This window comes from Phycodurus eques, chromosome 8 (assembly GCF_024500275.1).
Source record: "Phycodurus eques isolate BA_2022a chromosome 8, UOR_Pequ_1.1, whole genome shotgun sequence".
Lineage (NCBI taxonomy): Eukaryota > Metazoa > Chordata > Actinopteri > Syngnathiformes > Syngnathidae > Phycodurus > Phycodurus eques.
Genome location: NC_084532.1, coordinates 17,057,955 through 17,077,288, shown reverse-complemented (window position 1 = coordinate 17,077,288; position 19,334 = coordinate 17,057,955). Strand labels below are relative to the sequence as shown.

The window sequence follows — 19,334 nt, the reverse complement described above, 5'->3', positions numbered from 1 at the left end:
TAACCAGTCGTCCACCATGCTGCCCCAACAGCAACATTGAAATAAATTTCTGACTAGTACTGGCTGTTTAGTACATGTGACGACAATCTCCTGTCTTTTTTCATATCTCTGGCATCAAGCTGAAAGCTCCTATGTCCAAATTTGGTCAATTTCTTTTTTTTTTCACTCAATGATACTATTGGTCAGTCCCCACGTGGGCATGTAATTTTTACAAATTATTTACCAATATATAGGGTTGAAAATAGCTTGCTCCCTTTGACAATGCAATGGTAATGGATTTTTTGGTTTCCTGAAAAGGGATGGAGCGGCACGGTGGACGACTGGTAAGAGCGTCAGCCTCACAGTTCTGTGGACCGGGGTTCAATCCTCGGCCCCGCCTGTGTGGAGTTTGCATTTTCTCCCCGTGCCTGCGTGGGGTTTCTCCGGGCACTCCGGTTTCCTCCCACATCCCAAAAACATGCATGAATTGGAGACTCTAAATTGCCCGTAGGTGTGAATGTGAGTGCGAATGGTTGTTTATTTGTATGTGCCCTGTGATTGGCTGGCAACCAGTTCAGGGTGTACCCCGCCTCCTGCCCGATGATAGCTGGGATAGCCTCCAGCACGCCCGCGACCCTAGTGAGGAGAAGCGGCTCAGAAAATGGATGGATGGATGGATTGATGGATGAATGAAAAGGGGTTGAGAGGTTTCGTAGGCTATGTGGTAGGGTGGCAAGACAGAATATGTATCTTACAATGAAAAATCAATATACATTTCTCCTAGCCACACTTGTGTGTAGTTAGCCACAACCTCACGTGTGTTTACATGGCTAAACCTTTAGCCACACTTAGTCAGTCCTCGTCACTGGGAACTAAGCCGATAAGCTTTAACAATGTGGGCCCAATTAAAACTACCTAGTCGTCAATCAGGAGTAGAGCTGAATGATTTGGGGAAAATAATCTTAATTGATATAGCTTTTTAAATTTTGTTTAAACAAATCTTGCAATTGCGATTTAGCAGGCGATTTTTCGGGAGCAAGTTGATCTTCGGCATTATTCACGAAACACAGGAAATATATTATATTATATTCTATACATTGTATATAGCCAATAAATTAACAACCCTTTCCTGTACCAGTCTTAAATGTAGTGATTAATCGATACAAAGAACAAATCTTTATTTTACAATTTGAATTGTAAAAGTAAAAACCTTCCATCTCAGTAAAATATTGATTTATTGATTTACCTTCATGCCTTGTAAAATAATGCTGTATAATGATGCTCTTGTCAGTATCAGTAATACTGCTGTCAATGTCAGTCAGGTTTAGAGATATGGACAGAGTGACACTTTTCATCACCAAAATGAGCGTATAAAAGCGGTTCAAATGGTAAACTGTATTAAATGATAATTGTTTCTATCAATTAAAGTAAAAGTGTTGCGATGATTCACTTGTTATTTAATAATCCTCAAGAAGGATCTCTCACCAGATGTCTTGTATCTCACCGGACCACGTGTTTTAACATACATTTGATAACTTACTTTAAACTTTGCTTAACTGTTATTAAAGTTTATATGATTGCGGCAGTTTGATCTTGTTGCGGAATACAAGTATTTTCTATGAGAAATAAATCGTTCCAAATACAACCAAATCAGAGGTCATCTATCTTCCTCGAGAAGTGCACTTAAGTGTCTTATTGAAGTGTATTGTTTATCATATTATATCTACTCTAATTAGCAGTTAGCTGTGATTAAATTAAGACCAGTAATGAGCTTCTGCTGGGAGGTGAACACACATCATGCACTGTCACTACGAGTGATAAAATCCTGACATTGATTCCGAGGGTTTGTGCACATTCCTTGCAAGAGGAAATTCACTTATTGGCTGACACAGACAACAAATCAGCTGTCAAGAAATGAAATGTGTAATCCCACAGGATGAGAGAGTCTGCGGTACTGATAAAGTACATCCATCTTCTACCTCTACATTGCCGAAAGGCTTTTCTAATGAGAGAACATATTGAACACAAGAACAACTCTGACAATTTTATTGTCGTCTGTCACCTATCATGAATTTTGGATAGCTCTTTAGTAAATCCAGCTGACACATAAGAGAGCTGCTAATTCGACATGTGGAAGACTAATGATAAACACAGTTGGTGGTTATAAATGTCGTCCGTGGAGGTTGTGTCTCTTTCTTTTGTGATAGATTTTATGATGAACAAACCTTTGTTTTTAATTCAATTGGGGAATAATTGTATTGATTACATTGGTATTTAGAGAGTGCTTGGCCTACTAATGCAATAGTGTACATCATAGAAACAGCAGAAAACAACAACCGAAACAGACAAACCAAAAAAAAGAAAAATGATCCCTGATCCTGGTTATACTGTACAGTCGATAGTGTTGTGCTCCATTCCAGTAAAGCATCATACAAAGTGGTTAGCAATTGCCTAACAGTAAGGAAAAGAAGCCTGTATATTGTAAGGATTGTGCACAACTACAGCATCTTTCATAAGCAGCACCATATGTTTGTGTTTACATTAAACTCAGTCCTCAGAAGCAACTTGCTATATTCCCCCTTCGGATATTTGGATCAATATTACTATATTCTTTCTCCTTGGGGTCTGCAGATTTGTTTTTAAAGTTTAATGCACGGCCTAGCTAAATTAGTCCATTAATCATTTCCACATGACTTATATCAGGATTTACCTGGCACTAACAAGAATGCATTATGGTCATCTAAAGTATACATTCTCATAAAATATGAGGGTTTAATAATGGTGTTACGAAGAATAAAGATGATTTTGATGCACTAACTATTTTGCTGTTGCAGCTTTGTACTGCAGATGTATACAAGTGGACACACAAAAGTATAGTGTATAGGGAAATATGAAATATGTTGCAATGTCCAGGTTTCTGTGGCTACCTTTTAAATAAGAGCAACTGCGTAAGTTATTCTGCTGATGTTTGTTTGTTTTTCCAGAGCTGCCATCGAGGAAACCTACTCCAAATCCATGGGCAAACTGGCTAAGATGGCCAGCAATGGAAGCCCACAAGGGTGAGTGAGTGGTCACATTTAAATACAGATTGCCAATAAATTGTATACTGTTGGAAGGGTGTTGAGCCTCAATTATAAATAGTTGCATGACTACGTATAAGATATGGATGAGTACCATCTGCACCACCAAATGTTCACATTCACTGCTTGTCTTTATTATTATTATTTTTTTTATAAAGTTTCTGTTCTCTGCTCTTTTTAAACAATCCAAGCACTTTCACCATATTATGTATAATGTATATGTTATATTTCGGCGCAAGAAAACATTTGTTCCTCCGTTAATAGTGAAGTCTTTGAGGAACAGTCTTGTTTCGTTTGCCTTGCCATAATTTTTTTGTTGAACCCAAATGTAACATAATTAAATTGTCTTTCCAAGGTGGGGGTCAAGGTCACTGCGTCCACATATTAGTTGTTAATGTCTTAGGAAGCCATCTAATTAAAGGGATAATGTCTCAGGAAGCCATCTAATTAAAGGGATTTAATAAGCATAAGTGGCTGTTTGGGCCATCTAATTAAATCCCTTTAATTAGATGGCCCAAACAGCCACTTATGCTCAAGGATGGACATATTTCAATGTGGTGGTCAAAAGTCAAGGAACCTGTAATTTCAAAAATAGTACAAATAGTCATTTGTAGCAATATTTATTGAAATAAGCCTTTATTGTTCAAATTCAAGTTGGTTACAAAAAGCACTGGAATTTTAGAATCCCTTTTAAATGCATTTTGCATGTGTGTTTTTTCCCCCCCAGGACGTTTGCACCAATGTGGGACGTGTTTAGGGTCTCTTCGGACAAACTGGCTCTATGCCATCTTGAGCTCATGAGAAAGATGAATGATTTAATTCGAGACATCAATAAGTACGGTGATGAGCAGGTCAAAATTCACCGCAAGGTATATGTTTGGGAACATTTGAGTCTCATTATAAATATTCTGATTCAAGAATTTTGAGTTCTATCTTTCATGTTCTCACTCACAGTGATGATCATATGTAATTTTTATTTTTTTGTGCGTGTTTGTGTGTGTTATTCAGACAAAAGAGGACATGGCAGGGACAGTAGAGTCTGTGCAGGCGCTGCAAGTTCAGAGTGGCCACCTTCAAAAGTCCAAAGAGGGTTACCATGCGAAATGTTTGGAGCTGGAGCGGCTTAGGAAGGAGGGAGCTCCACAGAAAGAGCAGGAAAAAGTTAGCGACTTAAAAACACATGTCATTTTAAGCAAGATGGAGATAAAATCACTCCTTTATTGCAATTGATTATTGTGCATTTTGTATAAAAACTGTTACTGTAATTAAAAAAAAAAAAAAAATCCCCTCTATTATGAGGCATCAAAAAAATAGTCTTTTCTCTCTCTCACTAGGCGGAGCTGAAGTCTAAGAAAGCGGCAGAATCGTTTGCACTGTACATCGAGAAGCACAATCGAGTGGGAGGAGAATTTGAACAGAAGATGAATGAGTCTACTCAGGTCAGCTCTGATTTCAGAACCGCTTGTTTTTGTTGTTTTTTTGTCCACCACCTTGCATTTACAGTCTATTTGGGCTCTTAGTCCCAACCGTACTCTTTACCCGACTTAAATGGTCCGTAACTTCAGAACACATCAGGCAACATTGTGATGATTTTTTTTTTTTTTGGTATTGTGTTGACAAATGTTATTTAGAGAGGGTGATAGAGATGCTATATTTAAGTACAGCAAAGCCAGGGTACATAGAAGGGTAACGAACAATCACTGAACATAGAAAACAAACAGAGACAAGGGGATAATAATGTGTGTGGTGTTTTTTTTGTAGTGCGCAAAAAGAGTTTTGAGCGACTTGTGTGTTTAGTGTGTGTGGAAATAAGCAGAGCAGGAAAGCAGACAGATAGGAGTGAGAATTTATGCTGGTGGCATGGGTGATTCCGTTTTTTTTTTGTTTATCTAAGCAAAATTGGAAAGAATGACACAAACTACAATATACTTTTGACAATTCATACCGACAACAGAAGTACTTATCAAGAAGAGCCAAGGCGTGTCGGCATCACAAAACAGTTGGCCGTCGACATATAGCTTATCGACAAGTAGAGAAAGGCAAACTCTTGTTTGCCTTTCTCACGGTGATTCTTCATCAACCGGTACAAGATTTTACGCCTCTCGTTGATTTCCTTGGGGAACTGCTCGTTCATTCCAAACGAAGTCCCTTTGGGCTCACGACCTTTTGATTTCACAAACACTGCTGAAAGTGTTCAAACTTTGCAATGATGGGACGTGGTCGGTTTCCTGGACGAGGACCTCCCAATCGGTGAGCATGGTGAAAGGTAATCTTGTCGACTGTATCTTGCTGTATCTTGAGCACGGACATCATGAACTTTTTAATCTGTACCTTGGGGTCTTCCGGAGCATTTTCTGGAATGCTCGAGAAAATGAGATTGTTGCACATGCTTCGTGACTGGAATGTCCAGCGTAGTTTCTTTCATGATTTTATATTCCAGTCTAAGAGTTTGTAGTTCCGCTGACGTTGACATCATGTTTGATCTAAGCGCAGTATGATCTAATCTTAGCTCTTTGACCTGTTGCTGCGTGAACTAACTCCAAGCTCTTTCTGAGTTCGGTGATCTCTTGGCGAAGCAAGTCAAGTGTAATTGACAATTTCTTGTCGATTGAGAGGAGGACAGTAGTCTGTGTCTCTGTCGAATCAAGTAAATCCTTGGTTGAAATAGAAGAATCCGCTTTTTTTCTCTTCAGCGGCAGCTCGACGTGGGGTCTGATAACCTCCATGACAGACGAGTTGGCATTGAAGTAGCTGCGCGAATCGCAAGTGGCTCTCTGCGAGTTACCGCTGCTAGCGAAGCTGGCGAAGGAAAAGAGAGAGAAACGAAGCGACCATCTGCCGCTGAAAAAGGAAAAAGACTTGTGGAAAGAGACATTTTGTCTTGTAGTAGCTGCTTTTCCAAGTCTATGCAAGGGGCGCCGGCATGTTTTTCGTCTTCAGAAATCATGCAATCTCTCGCATTGTCACAGCATGCTCACGTCCCTCCTCAGCCCTCCAGCCAAACCAACTCCGGACTCAAATGCTCGTTCAAGTCAACACCGATTTGTGCATTGCCCTAATATGCAGTATGCTGGCTGCTGAAAACATTTCAACAGGTCTTGATCACAGTGGTAACACAATGGTGGAAAGCAGAAGCATTTTCAAAATAGGATCTCGGTACACACGAAATAAACTATTAGGAAAAAAGACTAATTGTGTGTCTATATGCATTTGTGTTTATGTAGAGGTTTCAGGAAATTGAGGAAACCCACTTGCGACAGATGAAACAGTTAATTAAAGGTTATTCCCACTCCATAGAAGATACCCATGTACAAGTTGGACAGGTATGTTTGACTTGTCACTGAAAGACAAATTTAGCCACACATTATTGTTGGACTGTAACACTGGTAACATCTCGGCCCTAATATCACAAATCATTCACAAAATTTGCATGTACATAATCATTATTATCTGCTCTGCTGCAGGTCCAAGAGGAATTCAAGCAAAATGTAGAAAATATTGGCATCAATAACCTCATCCAGAAATTTGTAGAGCTTAAGGGCACTGGCAAGGAGAGGCCAGGTACTGTTCACTCACTCAGATGAAAAGCATACAACTTCACTGTGCAAGACCATAGAATGAACATGTCAGAATAATTCAAACTGGCAAAATAAAGTAGGGACGGAGAAAATCCATATCTTGAGCTTCAGTGTGGCTAACACACATGAAGGATTTAAGCAGTGTAGTACTGTATTGACTATGTATGGGAAATGGGTGCTTATGTGTGTGTTCTGCAGCTGTAGTTGGTTTTGAGGAGTACATGACAGCTCTAGCACCCGAGGGGGGGAAGAAAAGTCGGGCAAAAGCCTTCAGGATCCCTGGACTGGGCAAGAGGGACAAGGAGCCAGACTCCACGTGAGCACAGACAGATAGACAGACAGTCTTACGCATACGCATGTGCAGACACACACACACACACACAGAGTCTGTGTCCACACACATGCACGGTCTGTGTCCTGATTTTTTTCATGTTTGATGGGCTCTGTTTTTTTCTGCTGGATTCAGTAAGTTTTACTGAATAATTACTGATAAATCAAAAATAATTCCTGTATGTTTGTTTTGCAGGGATTCCGCTGTGACAGAGATACCGGTCAGTATCCTACGTTATTCACATCCACCACAGGTGCTGCCAGTGACAACAGTATCAATTCACTGTGCAAAAAAAAAAAAAGTGCAAAAACTCTCTTCCTTGTATGTTTTCTATGGTAAAATCTGGTGACAGGGGATCAAGTGTGTAATATGAGGCACTTCCCAGGTTTTCGAAGTGGCTTCTCTACTAATAATGTGTGTAGTGTCAAAATGCCATTTAACTGAAGGGGAGAAAGCAAAGAGAAATGTGATTTTGAGAGGAGAATTAACACAACTGTCCTCACAATTCTGTTCTTGTGAATATGAAATAACATTTAACTTAAGGAAATCCTAGATTAGAATCATTAATCATTACGAACATTGAAGTACTTCATTGTATACATATCAGGCTGTTGTGCTGGAGTTTGGTGATGTTTTGAGCCAAAAATTGGGTCGATATACATTATAATGTTTTTGTGTCTGCAGAATTCACCCTTTGATGTTGACGATGAAGGATTTGTCATCCGAGTTGACGGCACTCAGAATGATATCCCTTTATGCTCATGATGCTACAGTAGTTGAGACACAATGATGAACTAATGATACTAGATTTGACCTTTTATTTTGTAAATGTAGAAAATTATATGAAGACTGAGCGCGACAAAAGCGTTTTCTTTTTTTTTTTCTTTTTTAGGGGGCCATCTTATCAGATTCCGAGGTACTCAGTGTGTATTTGCATTGTACTAGTATTTGTAGGCCTATATGAGGTAACCAAAATAATTAATTGGTACTAGTAAATTACTGTATTTATTTGGTATCTCTGCATACACTTACAAGGAATTGCAACTTGTGGTTAATACAGTACCCCGCCTCTTGCCCGCAGTCAGCTGAGTTGGGCACCAGCACACCTGCGACCCTAGTGAGGATAAACTGTTTTGAAAATGGATGGCTCGATGGTTAATACTGTGTTATCCTATTCAGCAGCATGGTGAAATAGCAGTTAGCAAGTTTGCCTCTCCTAAGGATAAGGGTTCGATTTTCGGCTCCAGCCTTTCTGAGTGGAGGTTGCGTGTTCTCCGCGTGCTTGCGCAGGTTTTCTCTGGGTAATCTGGCTTCCTCCCACATTACTAATTTTCCTCAAAACAAAACATGTCACTACAGGATCTTGGTGTAAAATACAAATCATTTGTCAAACTACACTACAGTGTCCCATGTGCCTGACAAATTATGCAAACTTGACTCACACATCACACGCACAACAGGCAGTTTTCACTTAATTAAACCTCATGTGACTGTACAGACTGAAAAGCCCAACAGAAAAATCTCAAATGGAGCGTTATTAGGAGGTAAGGTTGTTCACACAAACGGCCACGTCCGTTGCTTCATTGACAGTTGAGTGGGACAATTATTTCAATCTCTATCCTAATTAACTGAAATGCATTACCTTTATTAAATCCAAATGAGAAATTCAAGATGAACTGCTTCACACCAGCATTGACAGTGTACTAAAACTGACTCATGCCTGGGCGTCCACATCGGTTTATCATCCCTTGTCCTGACAGCCTCAAGATAACAACTGCTGTCTTTGTCACTGTCCCCTTTTCTCATTAGACACAGTACAGCCACATGTGACAAGGAGTGAAAATAGAGACAAGAAGTAGCTGGTATTTTGAAAATACATGTCCAACACACTCTGATGTGCTATTAATTGTTACTCACCCACGCCCGTTTTTTTAATTACCTTTCTGTAAACCTGCATCTTCTCTGTGTTCTGATTAAATCGAAAATTGTAGAGTATCTAATTTATTTCTTCTCTCTAAGGCTTCTGTCCCAATACAGGACCACGGGCAATATAAACTCAGCCTCCTAGTTCTCATTTGTAATCTACAGTCATGTGTTCCCCAGTTATTATACTCTGGATGCTATCAGATTTATTTTTGATTTGGGGTTATTTTACATTAAACAAACCAAACAACATGACACCATATCTTATGAGGGTTCTCCTTGACTCTCCTGCTCCTCTTCACGCTGCTCAAAAGAGAAGGAGAACAACTTCTACTCCAGTGACTCAGACTTTGATGATGAGGAGCCCAAGAAATTCCAAATCCAGATCAGACCAGTGGCAAATAGCAACCGCAGCAGTGCTGCTGCCTGTGAGAAGCAACTGAAAGCCACCGTGGGGAGTCTCACCCTGCCACCCAACAGAGGGGTATAGTGTTCTTTAGTTGCCTTTAAGGATTATTGTGTATTTGCATAAGAGAAATGGCCGAAAACTTAAAAAAAAAAAAAAAAAACATTGCAAAATGGTAAAATATGTAGTTTTATGTCTAACAACAGTGGCACAGGGCTTTGAAATGTCCTTCTTGTCTTTTAGGTAAATGTCAAAAGGCATCTTTCCAGTAAGTAATTTTATTTATTTATTTATTTTTCAAATGTTTTTACACTGTTCTATTCTCACTGAGAAAAAGTAAACATATTCAAATCTGAGATACAGTCACCTCCAAACGTTTTAGAACAGTAAAGCGAATTCCTTTATTTTTGCTGTAGACAAAAGATTTGGGTTTGAAATCAACCTGTCAGCGTTAATTCCAGGTATTTATATCTTGATCTGATCCAAAACTTAGATTACATAGATTTGCATTATTTATAATGAAACGCCATGTTTTTTGGAGAGCAGAAGCATTTGAACTAGTGTTGCACCCAATACCGATGCCAGTACCTAACTGAGGTATTTTGACATAGAAAATAGCACGGTACCGTTTTTTTATAGTACCGGTATTATTTAAACAAAACAAAAAAATGAGACAGTGCTCCATTTGTGTCTTAAAGGACAGTACACAAACAGGCAGCCTATGACTGCCTGTTTTCCGACAAGTTAGAATTGCCTTGAAAGTGTGTAGGTAGGCTATTGTGTGTGTGTGTGTGTGTGTGTGTGTGTGTGTGTGTGTGTGTGTGAGCCAGAAGAACCAGTTAGCAAACTATACTGGTTGCTTTGCAAGTGCCAGCTGTACAGAAGTGCAGGTACCTCCCTCTGATTGGTCTGATTTTGAGTGCCGTCATCGTAAGCAATCATTGGCTCTCTCCTTCCTCATGCTAAGTTGGAGCTGTATGTGCCACATATGCGCATCTCTTGCTCATGTACTAAAATGTGGCCCCTCATGGAGGATGAGGCCCTACATACAGTGCGCGGTCTGCATTTAAGGAGGGGTGGCTCTGATAATACTGCATACTAAAAGCTTGTTTATATCATGCATATACTGTATATAATGTAGATATACAATTTTATAGGCACACACACACACACTAAGGCAATGCAGGCATCGATCTAATTGTTTTTTATAAAATGACTGTTAAGAATGGGCTACTTCCTTTATTACATTATTTTTCAAGATTATCCTAGTATTTTGAATGAATTTCAATACATTTATAAGTATTTGAAGTTGTTTTTGTCAGTTTTCATTCCACTGCTTTTATTGATGTTTTAGATTTTTACCGTGGTATCGTTTCAGTACCGGTATCGAGGTATTTTATGCAATTATAGTATCGAAGTCTTTTGGTATTGTGACGCCACTATTTTGAAAAGAAAGACTTCTGCATCAAGTGCGACTCAGTGAGATCACCAACCTTATATTCTTTTCACCACAGCCTCTTTCATTTGCTGGGTGATTACTCCCTTCAATCTCTCTTTTTCAGCAGGTAAAATGCAGGCTCTATAGAGTTCAAGTCTGGAGATTTACTTGCCCAGATGAATACCGCTCCTTTCAATAATTTGCTCACCAGTTCAAACCAATGATCTTGTCTTTTAAGATCTGTAAATTACGTATCTGATCCAGATGTAAGTAGCTGGAATTAAAAGCTAAAATATTGATGTCTTCTTTCATAATTCATCTTTTAATGTCAAACCCAAATGTTTTCAGTCTTCAGGAAAAATAAAGAAATTTGCCTCACGGTTCCAATACTCTTGGAGAGGGGTATATATACTGTATGTAAACGGTTAAATAATGCAATGCTGAAAACTTACTCATTCTGAATGTTTGTCTTTACAGGAAACTCGAGTACAGCTGGACATACAGAAGATGAAGGAGCCTCTCCGAGAGGTTTTTATTTGATCTGTTTCCATGTTATTTTGTTGCTAGCTTTCTCTGCCAGACTAATTTAAGAAAACAATAACTGCAGATAATCAAAACACCAAAAATGAATCTATCTTTTTCAAATTTTGTATATTTTTATTAAATCAAGGCTCAGGCTTTACAGAAACCATAGTCTCAAGTGTAAAATGATCTATGTGAGTCCTGGGATGCACGTGTCATGGAAAAAATGAGTCCCTTCAACTTAATATCACGGAATACAGATACAGTAATCGTCTGCTATATCACTGTTCTTGCTTCACGGTCCTGCTCTATTCCAGATTTTTATTACAGTTGTAACGCTCTTTGTTTTTTTTTTTTTTTTTAATATTGTGTGTACAATATTTTTGTGTTATTCATTGCTCTTGCTCTCTCTCAATATATTATGTGTTTAGGCCTGTCACGATAGCAGATATATTTTCCCCAAAACTATCACTTTATTATATACATTGGATACGGGAAAGTATTCAGACCTCCTTCAATTTTTCACTCTTTTTTTATATTGCAGTCATTTGCTAAATTATTTTAAGTTTTTTTTCCCACATGAATGTACACACAGCATCCCATATTGACAGAAAAAAACAGAATTGTTGAAATGTTTGCAGATTTATTAAAAAAAGAAAAACTGAAATATGACACAGCCATAAGTATTCAGACCCTTTGCTTAGTATTTAGTAGAAGCATCCTTTTGAGCTAATACAGCCATGAGTCTTTTTGGGAATGACGCAACAAGTTTTTCACACTTGGATTTGGGGCTCCTCTGCCATTCCTCCTTGCAGATCCTCTCCAATTCTGTCAGGTTGGATGATGAACGTTGGTGGGTAGCCATTTTCTGGTCTTTCCAGAGATGTTCAATTAGGTTTAAGTCAAGGCTCTGGCTGGACCATTCAAAAACGGTCACGGAGTTGTTCTGAAGCCACTCCGTTCTTTTAGCTGTGTGCTTAGAGTCTTGCAGAGTCTTGTTGGAAGGTGAACCTTCAGCCCAGTCTGAGGTTCTGAGCACTCTGGAGAATGTTTTCGTCCAGGATATCCCTGTACTTGGCCGCATTCATCTTTTCTTCAATTGCAACCAGTCTCCCTGGCCCTGCAGCTGAAAAACACACCCACAGCATGATGCTGCCACCACCATTCTTCACTGTTGGGACTGTATTGGACAGGTGATGAGCAGTGCCTGGTTTTCTCCACACATGCCACTTAGAATTAAGGCCAACAATTTCAATCTTGGTCTCATCAGACCAGAGAATCTTATTTCTCACCATCTTGGAGTCCTTCAGGTGTTTATTTTTTTTTTTTTTTTAGCAAACTCCATGCGGGCTTTCATGTGTCTTGCACTGAGGAGAGGCTTCAGTTGGGCCACTCTGTCATGAAGCCCCGAATGGTGGAGGGCTGCAGTCAACCATGACTTTCTATAACTTACTCCCATCTCCCGACTGCATCTCTGGAGCTCAGCCACAGCGATCTTTGGGTTCTTCTTTACCTCTCTCACCAAGGCTCTTCTCCCCGATTGCTCAGTTTGGGCCAGACGGCCAGCTCTAGGAAGGGTTCTGATCGTCCCAAACGTCTTCCATTTCAGGATTACGGAGGCCACTGTGCTCTCAGGAACCTTAAGTGCAGCAGAATTCTTTTTGTAACCTTGGGCAGATCTGTGCCTTGCCACAATTCTGTCTCTGAGCTCTTCAGGCAGTTCCTTTGACCTCAAGATTCTAATTTGCTCTGACATGCACTGTGAACTGTAAGGTATTACATAGACAGGGGTGTGGGTTTCCTAATTCAGTCCAATCAGTATAATCAAACACAGCTGGACTCCAATGAAGGTGTAGAACCATTTTAAGGATGATCAGAAGAAATGGACAGCACTCGTAAAATATGAGTGTCACAGCAAAGGGTCTGAATACTGGGTCTGGCTGTGTGATATTTCAGTTTTTCTTTTTTAATAAATCAGCAACAATTTCAACAATTACATTTTTTTTCTGTCAGTATGGGGTAAGATGTGTACATTAATGAGGGAACAAATTAACTTAAATGATTTTAACAAATGGCTGCAATATAACAAAGAGTGAAAATTTTCCGTAGCCACTGATATGATACAGCATAATTATGCAAGCACATCCTTTTTAAGAACAATTAACTTTTAATTCTAATAATAATAATGTAGCACAATTCATAAAATATGTAAAAAATATTAATAAAGCAGACTCAAGCTCTGTTCACAAAAATCGCACTTAAACAAATATTAAACATCTGGCACAGAGGTATAAACAGTCATTAATGCCTTAAGAGGCAATATACTGCCAATCAAGTTTGCATTTGGTGAAGAAAAAGTGCCAAGTAGTGAGTTTGACAGCAGAGCAAGTAGATCAAAGCAACCTGTTTTGATTCAAGATTTGAACTACTTTTTAAAAGTCTGCAGCCTTCCTTTAAAAGCTGTTTTGTCAACTTGTTCAATTGCTGCATCTCTTAGAATAGTCATGCTATACTGTATATAATGTGAGCATACATGCGCCATAGACAGAGTCACGTTTGTATTTGCATTGTTTGCAAGCTGGTGGGAAATGTCCCACTGTGTTTTTTGTTCCCAGCTGACAAATGTGTTCATATTGAGGTTTTAAGTTGTGTTGTCTTTGTTGTCAAATTCGACATGCCAGGTCGGTGGTGTTAGCCTGATGGCCGCGTTCATCTGGCTTGAATCCAAAAGGTTCCCACATCGTCGCAGTGGAGTTAGAAACTTTGAAACTAATTCCATTTATGCTGTTCAACTTTCTGTCATTGTATATCTACCGGCTCGTGGTCAGAAAACCTAGCTTTTGCATTTTAAAAGCACGAACGTGAGCACATGCACAGACACAGATATGACCGATCAGACGGGCCTTTCACTATCTCTGATCGGTTTAGAGACTACGATGGGTTTCATGTGTTTGCTTTCAAGTCGCGGAAATGTTTTTTTTCTCCCCCCGCACCACTCATTAATTAAGGCACATATGTGATCAAATTAGTCAAACTCTACAGTCCTGTGTCTGTAAAAATAAAAAATTCATATGCCAGATTTCCAGCACCATGCCGGAGTACTAAGCCATAGCTCTGCCTCGTAAAATGCAGATTGATCATACTGAATGCGTACCTGCCAATTTTTGTGCGTTTCAGACCGGGACACTCATCAAATGAGATTCCTGAGAAAAAGAATACCACATTTTGAGTACCATAGTTTAGTTTATTTTTAATTATTTGAAGTACAGTGTAAATTGCAGCCATCATTTACTGTGAATTAAATTGCTCGCTAAACCTCATCAAGCATCACTGAGGAGATGAGTATTTGCAGCCAACTGGCTGACCTTGCCGAGACCACCTTCCAATAGTCACAGCCACCTTCTGCTCTTGTGCCAAAATATGTTTGCTTAGCAACACTATTTGCTAGCTGCCAACAGCTTTGGCTGCAGTTTGAGATTTCGTTCAACTGCTGCACTCCAGTAGCAGTGAGGCTTTCTTTTATATGTAACGATATTATTGATAAATCTATGACGACAATCATGATGCATGGTTACAACAAGCAACAGCAGTGGTTAGAGTTTAGTAGCATCTGGTTAATTACTGGTATTGCTTTACGGGAGAATATAGACAGTTTTTCTTGTCTCCTTTCTAACTTCTTCTTGGGTGCTCTGATGAACGTTTTTGCTGCTGAGTCACCAATTGTGTTGTAATTAAAGATGGTGACCAGGAGGGGCTGCGCAGGTCAACCTCCAGTCCTGATCACAGCAGGTGAGATGCTCTGCCACTCTTATCGTCTCATTCTGGTTTCTTTATGTTCTGGCCTGTTTTGGGTGTGCTTAAACTGAATTGGCCTGGTGTTGACACCAGACTGAAATTTTAAGATTTGACTCTGAAAGTTCCATTCTCTTTAAACATGATTCAAATCAACGAAAAAGTAGGTGTGGACAAAGTTTAAGAACTAAGGCTTTTCTTAGCGTGAGAGAAGGAAGCACATTTTATTCTTGCACCTGCATAAGCACAATCCTGTGAACATGCACTAAGCAGGAGAGATCGCTGCACAGAACAAGCACCCTTAGCTATTGGAGTTTCTAAAGGGCACTTCGGAGTCTCGACCTGGTGAACCAATCTGCATGACTGCCTGAATTACTTTCTCTTAATCAGGTTGAGTTCCACTGCATCCGGTACTGACAGTCTGTTTGGACCTCCGCTTGAAACAGCCTTCAAATTCAAAAGCTTTGGTGGTCGGGAACAACTCCAAGAAAAAAGTTCTGTTGGTGCCTCTGAATGTAAGAGTAACGATAAACATATTTGGTATTTTACTTTGAATACTCTGCTCATTGTGTGGCAAATTAACTGTTGATTTCAATTCTCTTTTTTTTTTTTTTTTTTTTTTTGCATCAGATGCTGCCTTTTCATCAGAATCGTCCTCACCGGAGAACATAGAGGACTCTGGTCTCGACTCACCATCGCTTCAACCACTTGGACCCTCCCCTGAGCCGGTGGGCTGGGCGGCGTGGCCCCCTGTTTCACATAGCAAAGAACAAACACGAGGGCGACCTGCTGACCCTTTCCTCTCAGTCTTCCATGACCCCTCCCCTGCTCAAAGTCCTCATCCACAGGATGACCCTCTGACCGCCTGGTCCATTGGCCCATCCCGTTCCTCTAGACTCCCTTCAGATATGGACTCCTCCTCCATGCGTTTCCCTCCTTTTCAGCAGTCCTTCCCCTCGTTGGAAATTGAGTCAGCGGTGTGGAACTGCAGACATCCCCCCGAGGATCCCTTCTTTGCTCCTTTTGACAAGAATGTCTCAAAGGAGACCTTAAACCTAGCTGACGTCTGGCCACGCCAGCCTCCACGCCCAACTCAGGAAGGACGAGGGACTGAGGTGCGAGGGGACCCGTTCTCCATCCCTGTTGTCGCTGATACCAAGACGCTCCCGCCCCCTTCTTCCTCCTCTTCCTCATCCACCTCATCTAACCGTACAAACCGAGACAGAAAACGAGACCGAAGCCTACCGCCGCCTGTTTCTTCTGATGACCCGTTTGCAATCACCATGATTGGCAGCCCCACCCACCAGTCATCACTGGCTGCAAAAGGAGGAATAATCCCACATAGCAGTGGTAGCATGACCAACAGCAATAGGCTTGTGTTTGATCCCAGCCAAGGATCTTTTGCCCAATCCCAGCCCAAGAAGGAAGTCGTGCATTGGAATTCTTTTCATAACCCATTTAGCGAAGGCTCCTCTGGACAGGCAGGAGAGCCGAGCAGTTCCAAACCAAGTGAAGGAGGAGTAGGTCAGGGAGATTTTGCTGGAGAGAGGAGAAAACATCGATCATCAGAGAGCGAACCTCGCCGAAACGCTCCTCCCCTCACGAGACATTCTGGCCCACAGGAGGATCTTTGTTTCTCCACAGACAAAGACCAAGACTGTCTGGACATCAACACTCCGCTACCTTGCAGTATTATCTCTCACAAAGGTATGGATATCCTGGACCTATAACAAGTCACGTATATTCCAGTGAAATTTAAGCAAAACCCCACTATTCTACCATATAAAAAGAACCACAGTTTGAAACAAAAATCTACGATACTCCTGTTTCATTTTATGATTGAGACTCAGTCCCTTTGTGTGTCTTTGTAAGCTACCAAACACAACTTCAGACACGAGTCAGCTGAGGTGGTCACAGCAGCTCTTTCCAAGGTGAACAGGACCAAGAGGAACACAGCTCGACTCAGCTGCACTGACCGAGTGAGTGTGCAGTTTCTTTCATGAATCAAGTTTTTTTTCTTTTTCATCCATCCATTTTCTGTACCGCTTATCCTCACGAGGGTCGTCATTCACACCTACGGGCAATCTAGAGCCTTCAATCAAACCACCACGCATATTTTTGGGACGTGGGAGGAAACTGGAGCACCCGGAGAAAACCCATGCAGGCACAAGGAGAACATGCAAACTCCAAACAGGCGGGGCCGGGATTTGAACCCCGGTCCTCAAAACTGTGAGGCAGACGCACTAACCAGTTATCCGCCGTCTATTTCCATATGCAGTAAATTACATTTATTTTGCCCGTTGTTTATTTCAAACGGGTAATTCACACTGCGCTGAGATTTAAGAAAATGTGTAATTTTTTTCCCAACATTTCTTAGCCTTAATACATGATTAGAAAGAACTATGTGTAATGTTAGACACTAAGCTAAAGCTATGTACCATATACTATACACTCACCAGCCACAAAATATAGTACACTTGCACAATCGAATATAGAGCTGTATTAAAAACTCTTCCTTCATAAAGGTAGTAATGCATTGATTGTCACTGTCAGATACGTAACAATATATTTATTATTGTGCTTGTACAATCAACAAAGGTGTAAATGTTGTTGTATTGGATCTCCTTACATTGTGGTCCGTTGTTACAGGCCTGTTGTGTCCCGCTAATGTGGACCCTTTCTTGTCCTCTCTTCTCAGTCACGGTCGCTGTGCTCTTCGCCTTTGCCGGAGCCCAGCCCTTCCCTCACCTCCTCATCTTCCTCCAGTCCCAGTGAGTGGGGGCCTCAAGCCAGGGACGTTGAATGGGGAGGACAGAACCGAGCCCCCAGCCCTGCCAGGGTGGGACAACCCTCGCCTCTGCCCTACCCGCTCCAGGACCACCCAACAAGACAAAGTATGCAAGACTTAAGCTCGGCTGATTGTTCATTTAGAGCATGTAAATTGATTCCTCACTATGATGGCACCGTCAAGACTGACTTGCTTATGTTTAGTCTTCATCTTATTACAGTAATAAATAAAATACAACAGATAGATGTAGTGTTGCACCAAGTACCGATACCAGTACCGTACCAAGGTATTTTGATGTCAAAAAATTAAAAATAAAATAAAAACTGAGTGCGACAGCGCTCAATTCAATTCTTAAAGGCCAGTACCCAAAAAGCCGACAGTCAGCCAATGACTGCCTGTCTTCCGACAAGTTGTGTACGCGGGACTGCGTGCTAGCCGGGAGAAGGAAATGACTTCAAACTGCCGACGAGCTCCTCCTGACAAGTTAGCACCCGTTAGCCACCGAAACGTAACCTTAGGGTCTGCCGCTCACGAGAGGCTTTGTGAGCAAAGTCACTGTTATATATACTACTGTGCTGTTAGGCAAACTCTGCATTCGATGCACATGGGCGTCAGTGTTACCTAGCAGGAGGTCGATAGCATCAATAGCATGAGAGGACTTAGCGCAGGTGTGCACCGCACGGAAGCCCAGCTTCGAGCGCTCCAACCCAGATACATTCTACACTCATTGTCAGAGACCACTCCGGAAATTGGGGAGTGCAAGAAGAATAAAAATCCACCCGAATGCAAAAGGAAAACTACTTTTTATCCAAGTGGAGCAAAAAGGTCCACACAGCACTGGCCGGCCACTGGGTGGGTGTTTACAATTGTTTATAATGGGAGAAATCAAATGCAGTCAAATCTTCATGCTTGGAAGATTGAAATGCACAGTATTAAGTCTAAGTATAGAAATACAAATAATTAACATAGTCATGGAAAACATATTAGACCCCTGGTCTCCTCAGTTTCCTGTTCATTGTTAATACCAGGTGCAACTAAAGGTACCTGTTGTTTGGACAAATATAATGATAAAAAGGAAAATAGCTCATAAGAGTTTAATATAAGAGATGGTATCTAGCTGTAGCCATTTTCCATGGTTTTCTTGATGATAACCAAAATTATAATTAATAATACATACTTTTGTATTCTTAAGGTAAAATGCCTTTCGTAGTACCTGGTATTATAGTGAACAAGAAATTGAAGAAACAAGGGTGGTATATCATGCATATATATACGATATATAGATGTACAATTTTATAGACATACAAACACACATATTCGTTATATAATATATATGATAATGCAGGCATTGATCTAATTATAAAAAGAAAATGACAAATGTTAAGAATGGGCAAATTCAATTATTTCAACATCTTTCAAGTTTCTCGTAATTTTTTGAATTACTAAAAATAAATATAAAAGTATTTGAAGTTCTTTTCTCAGTTTTTATTCCACTGC

At 40.4% G+C, this 19,334-nt stretch overlaps 1 protein-coding gene across 1 annotated transcript in view; it reads left to right on the top strand.

The window, feature by feature from the left end:
• Window positions 1-19,334, top strand: part of fcho1 (FCH and mu domain containing endocytic adaptor 1) — a 52,854-nt gene that overhangs the window by 26,120 nt on the left and 7,400 nt on the right. Inside the window, exons 4-20 of the mRNA XM_061684311.1 lie at window positions 2,964-3,038; window positions 3,787-3,928; window positions 4,068-4,220; window positions 4,394-4,498; window positions 6,284-6,382; window positions 6,524-6,620; window positions 6,836-6,953; window positions 7,164-7,188; window positions 7,653-7,713; window positions 9,194-9,375; window positions 9,541-9,565; window positions 11,213-11,263; window positions 14,995-15,046; window positions 15,440-15,564; window positions 15,680-16,756; window positions 16,922-17,028; window positions 17,748-17,943. Coding sequence (XP_061540295.1) covers window positions 2,964-3,038; window positions 3,787-3,928; window positions 4,068-4,220; window positions 4,394-4,498; window positions 6,284-6,382; window positions 6,524-6,620; window positions 6,836-6,953; window positions 7,164-7,188; window positions 7,653-7,713; window positions 9,194-9,375; window positions 9,541-9,565; window positions 11,213-11,263; window positions 14,995-15,046; window positions 15,440-15,564; window positions 15,680-16,756; window positions 16,922-17,028; window positions 17,748-17,943 — 2,690 coding nt within the window. The remainder of the gene's footprint in view (window positions 1-2,963; window positions 3,039-3,786; window positions 3,929-4,067; window positions 4,221-4,393; window positions 4,499-6,283; window positions 6,383-6,523; window positions 6,621-6,835; window positions 6,954-7,163; window positions 7,189-7,652; window positions 7,714-9,193; window positions 9,376-9,540; window positions 9,566-11,212; window positions 11,264-14,994; window positions 15,047-15,439; window positions 15,565-15,679; window positions 16,757-16,921; window positions 17,029-17,747; window positions 17,944-19,334) is intronic.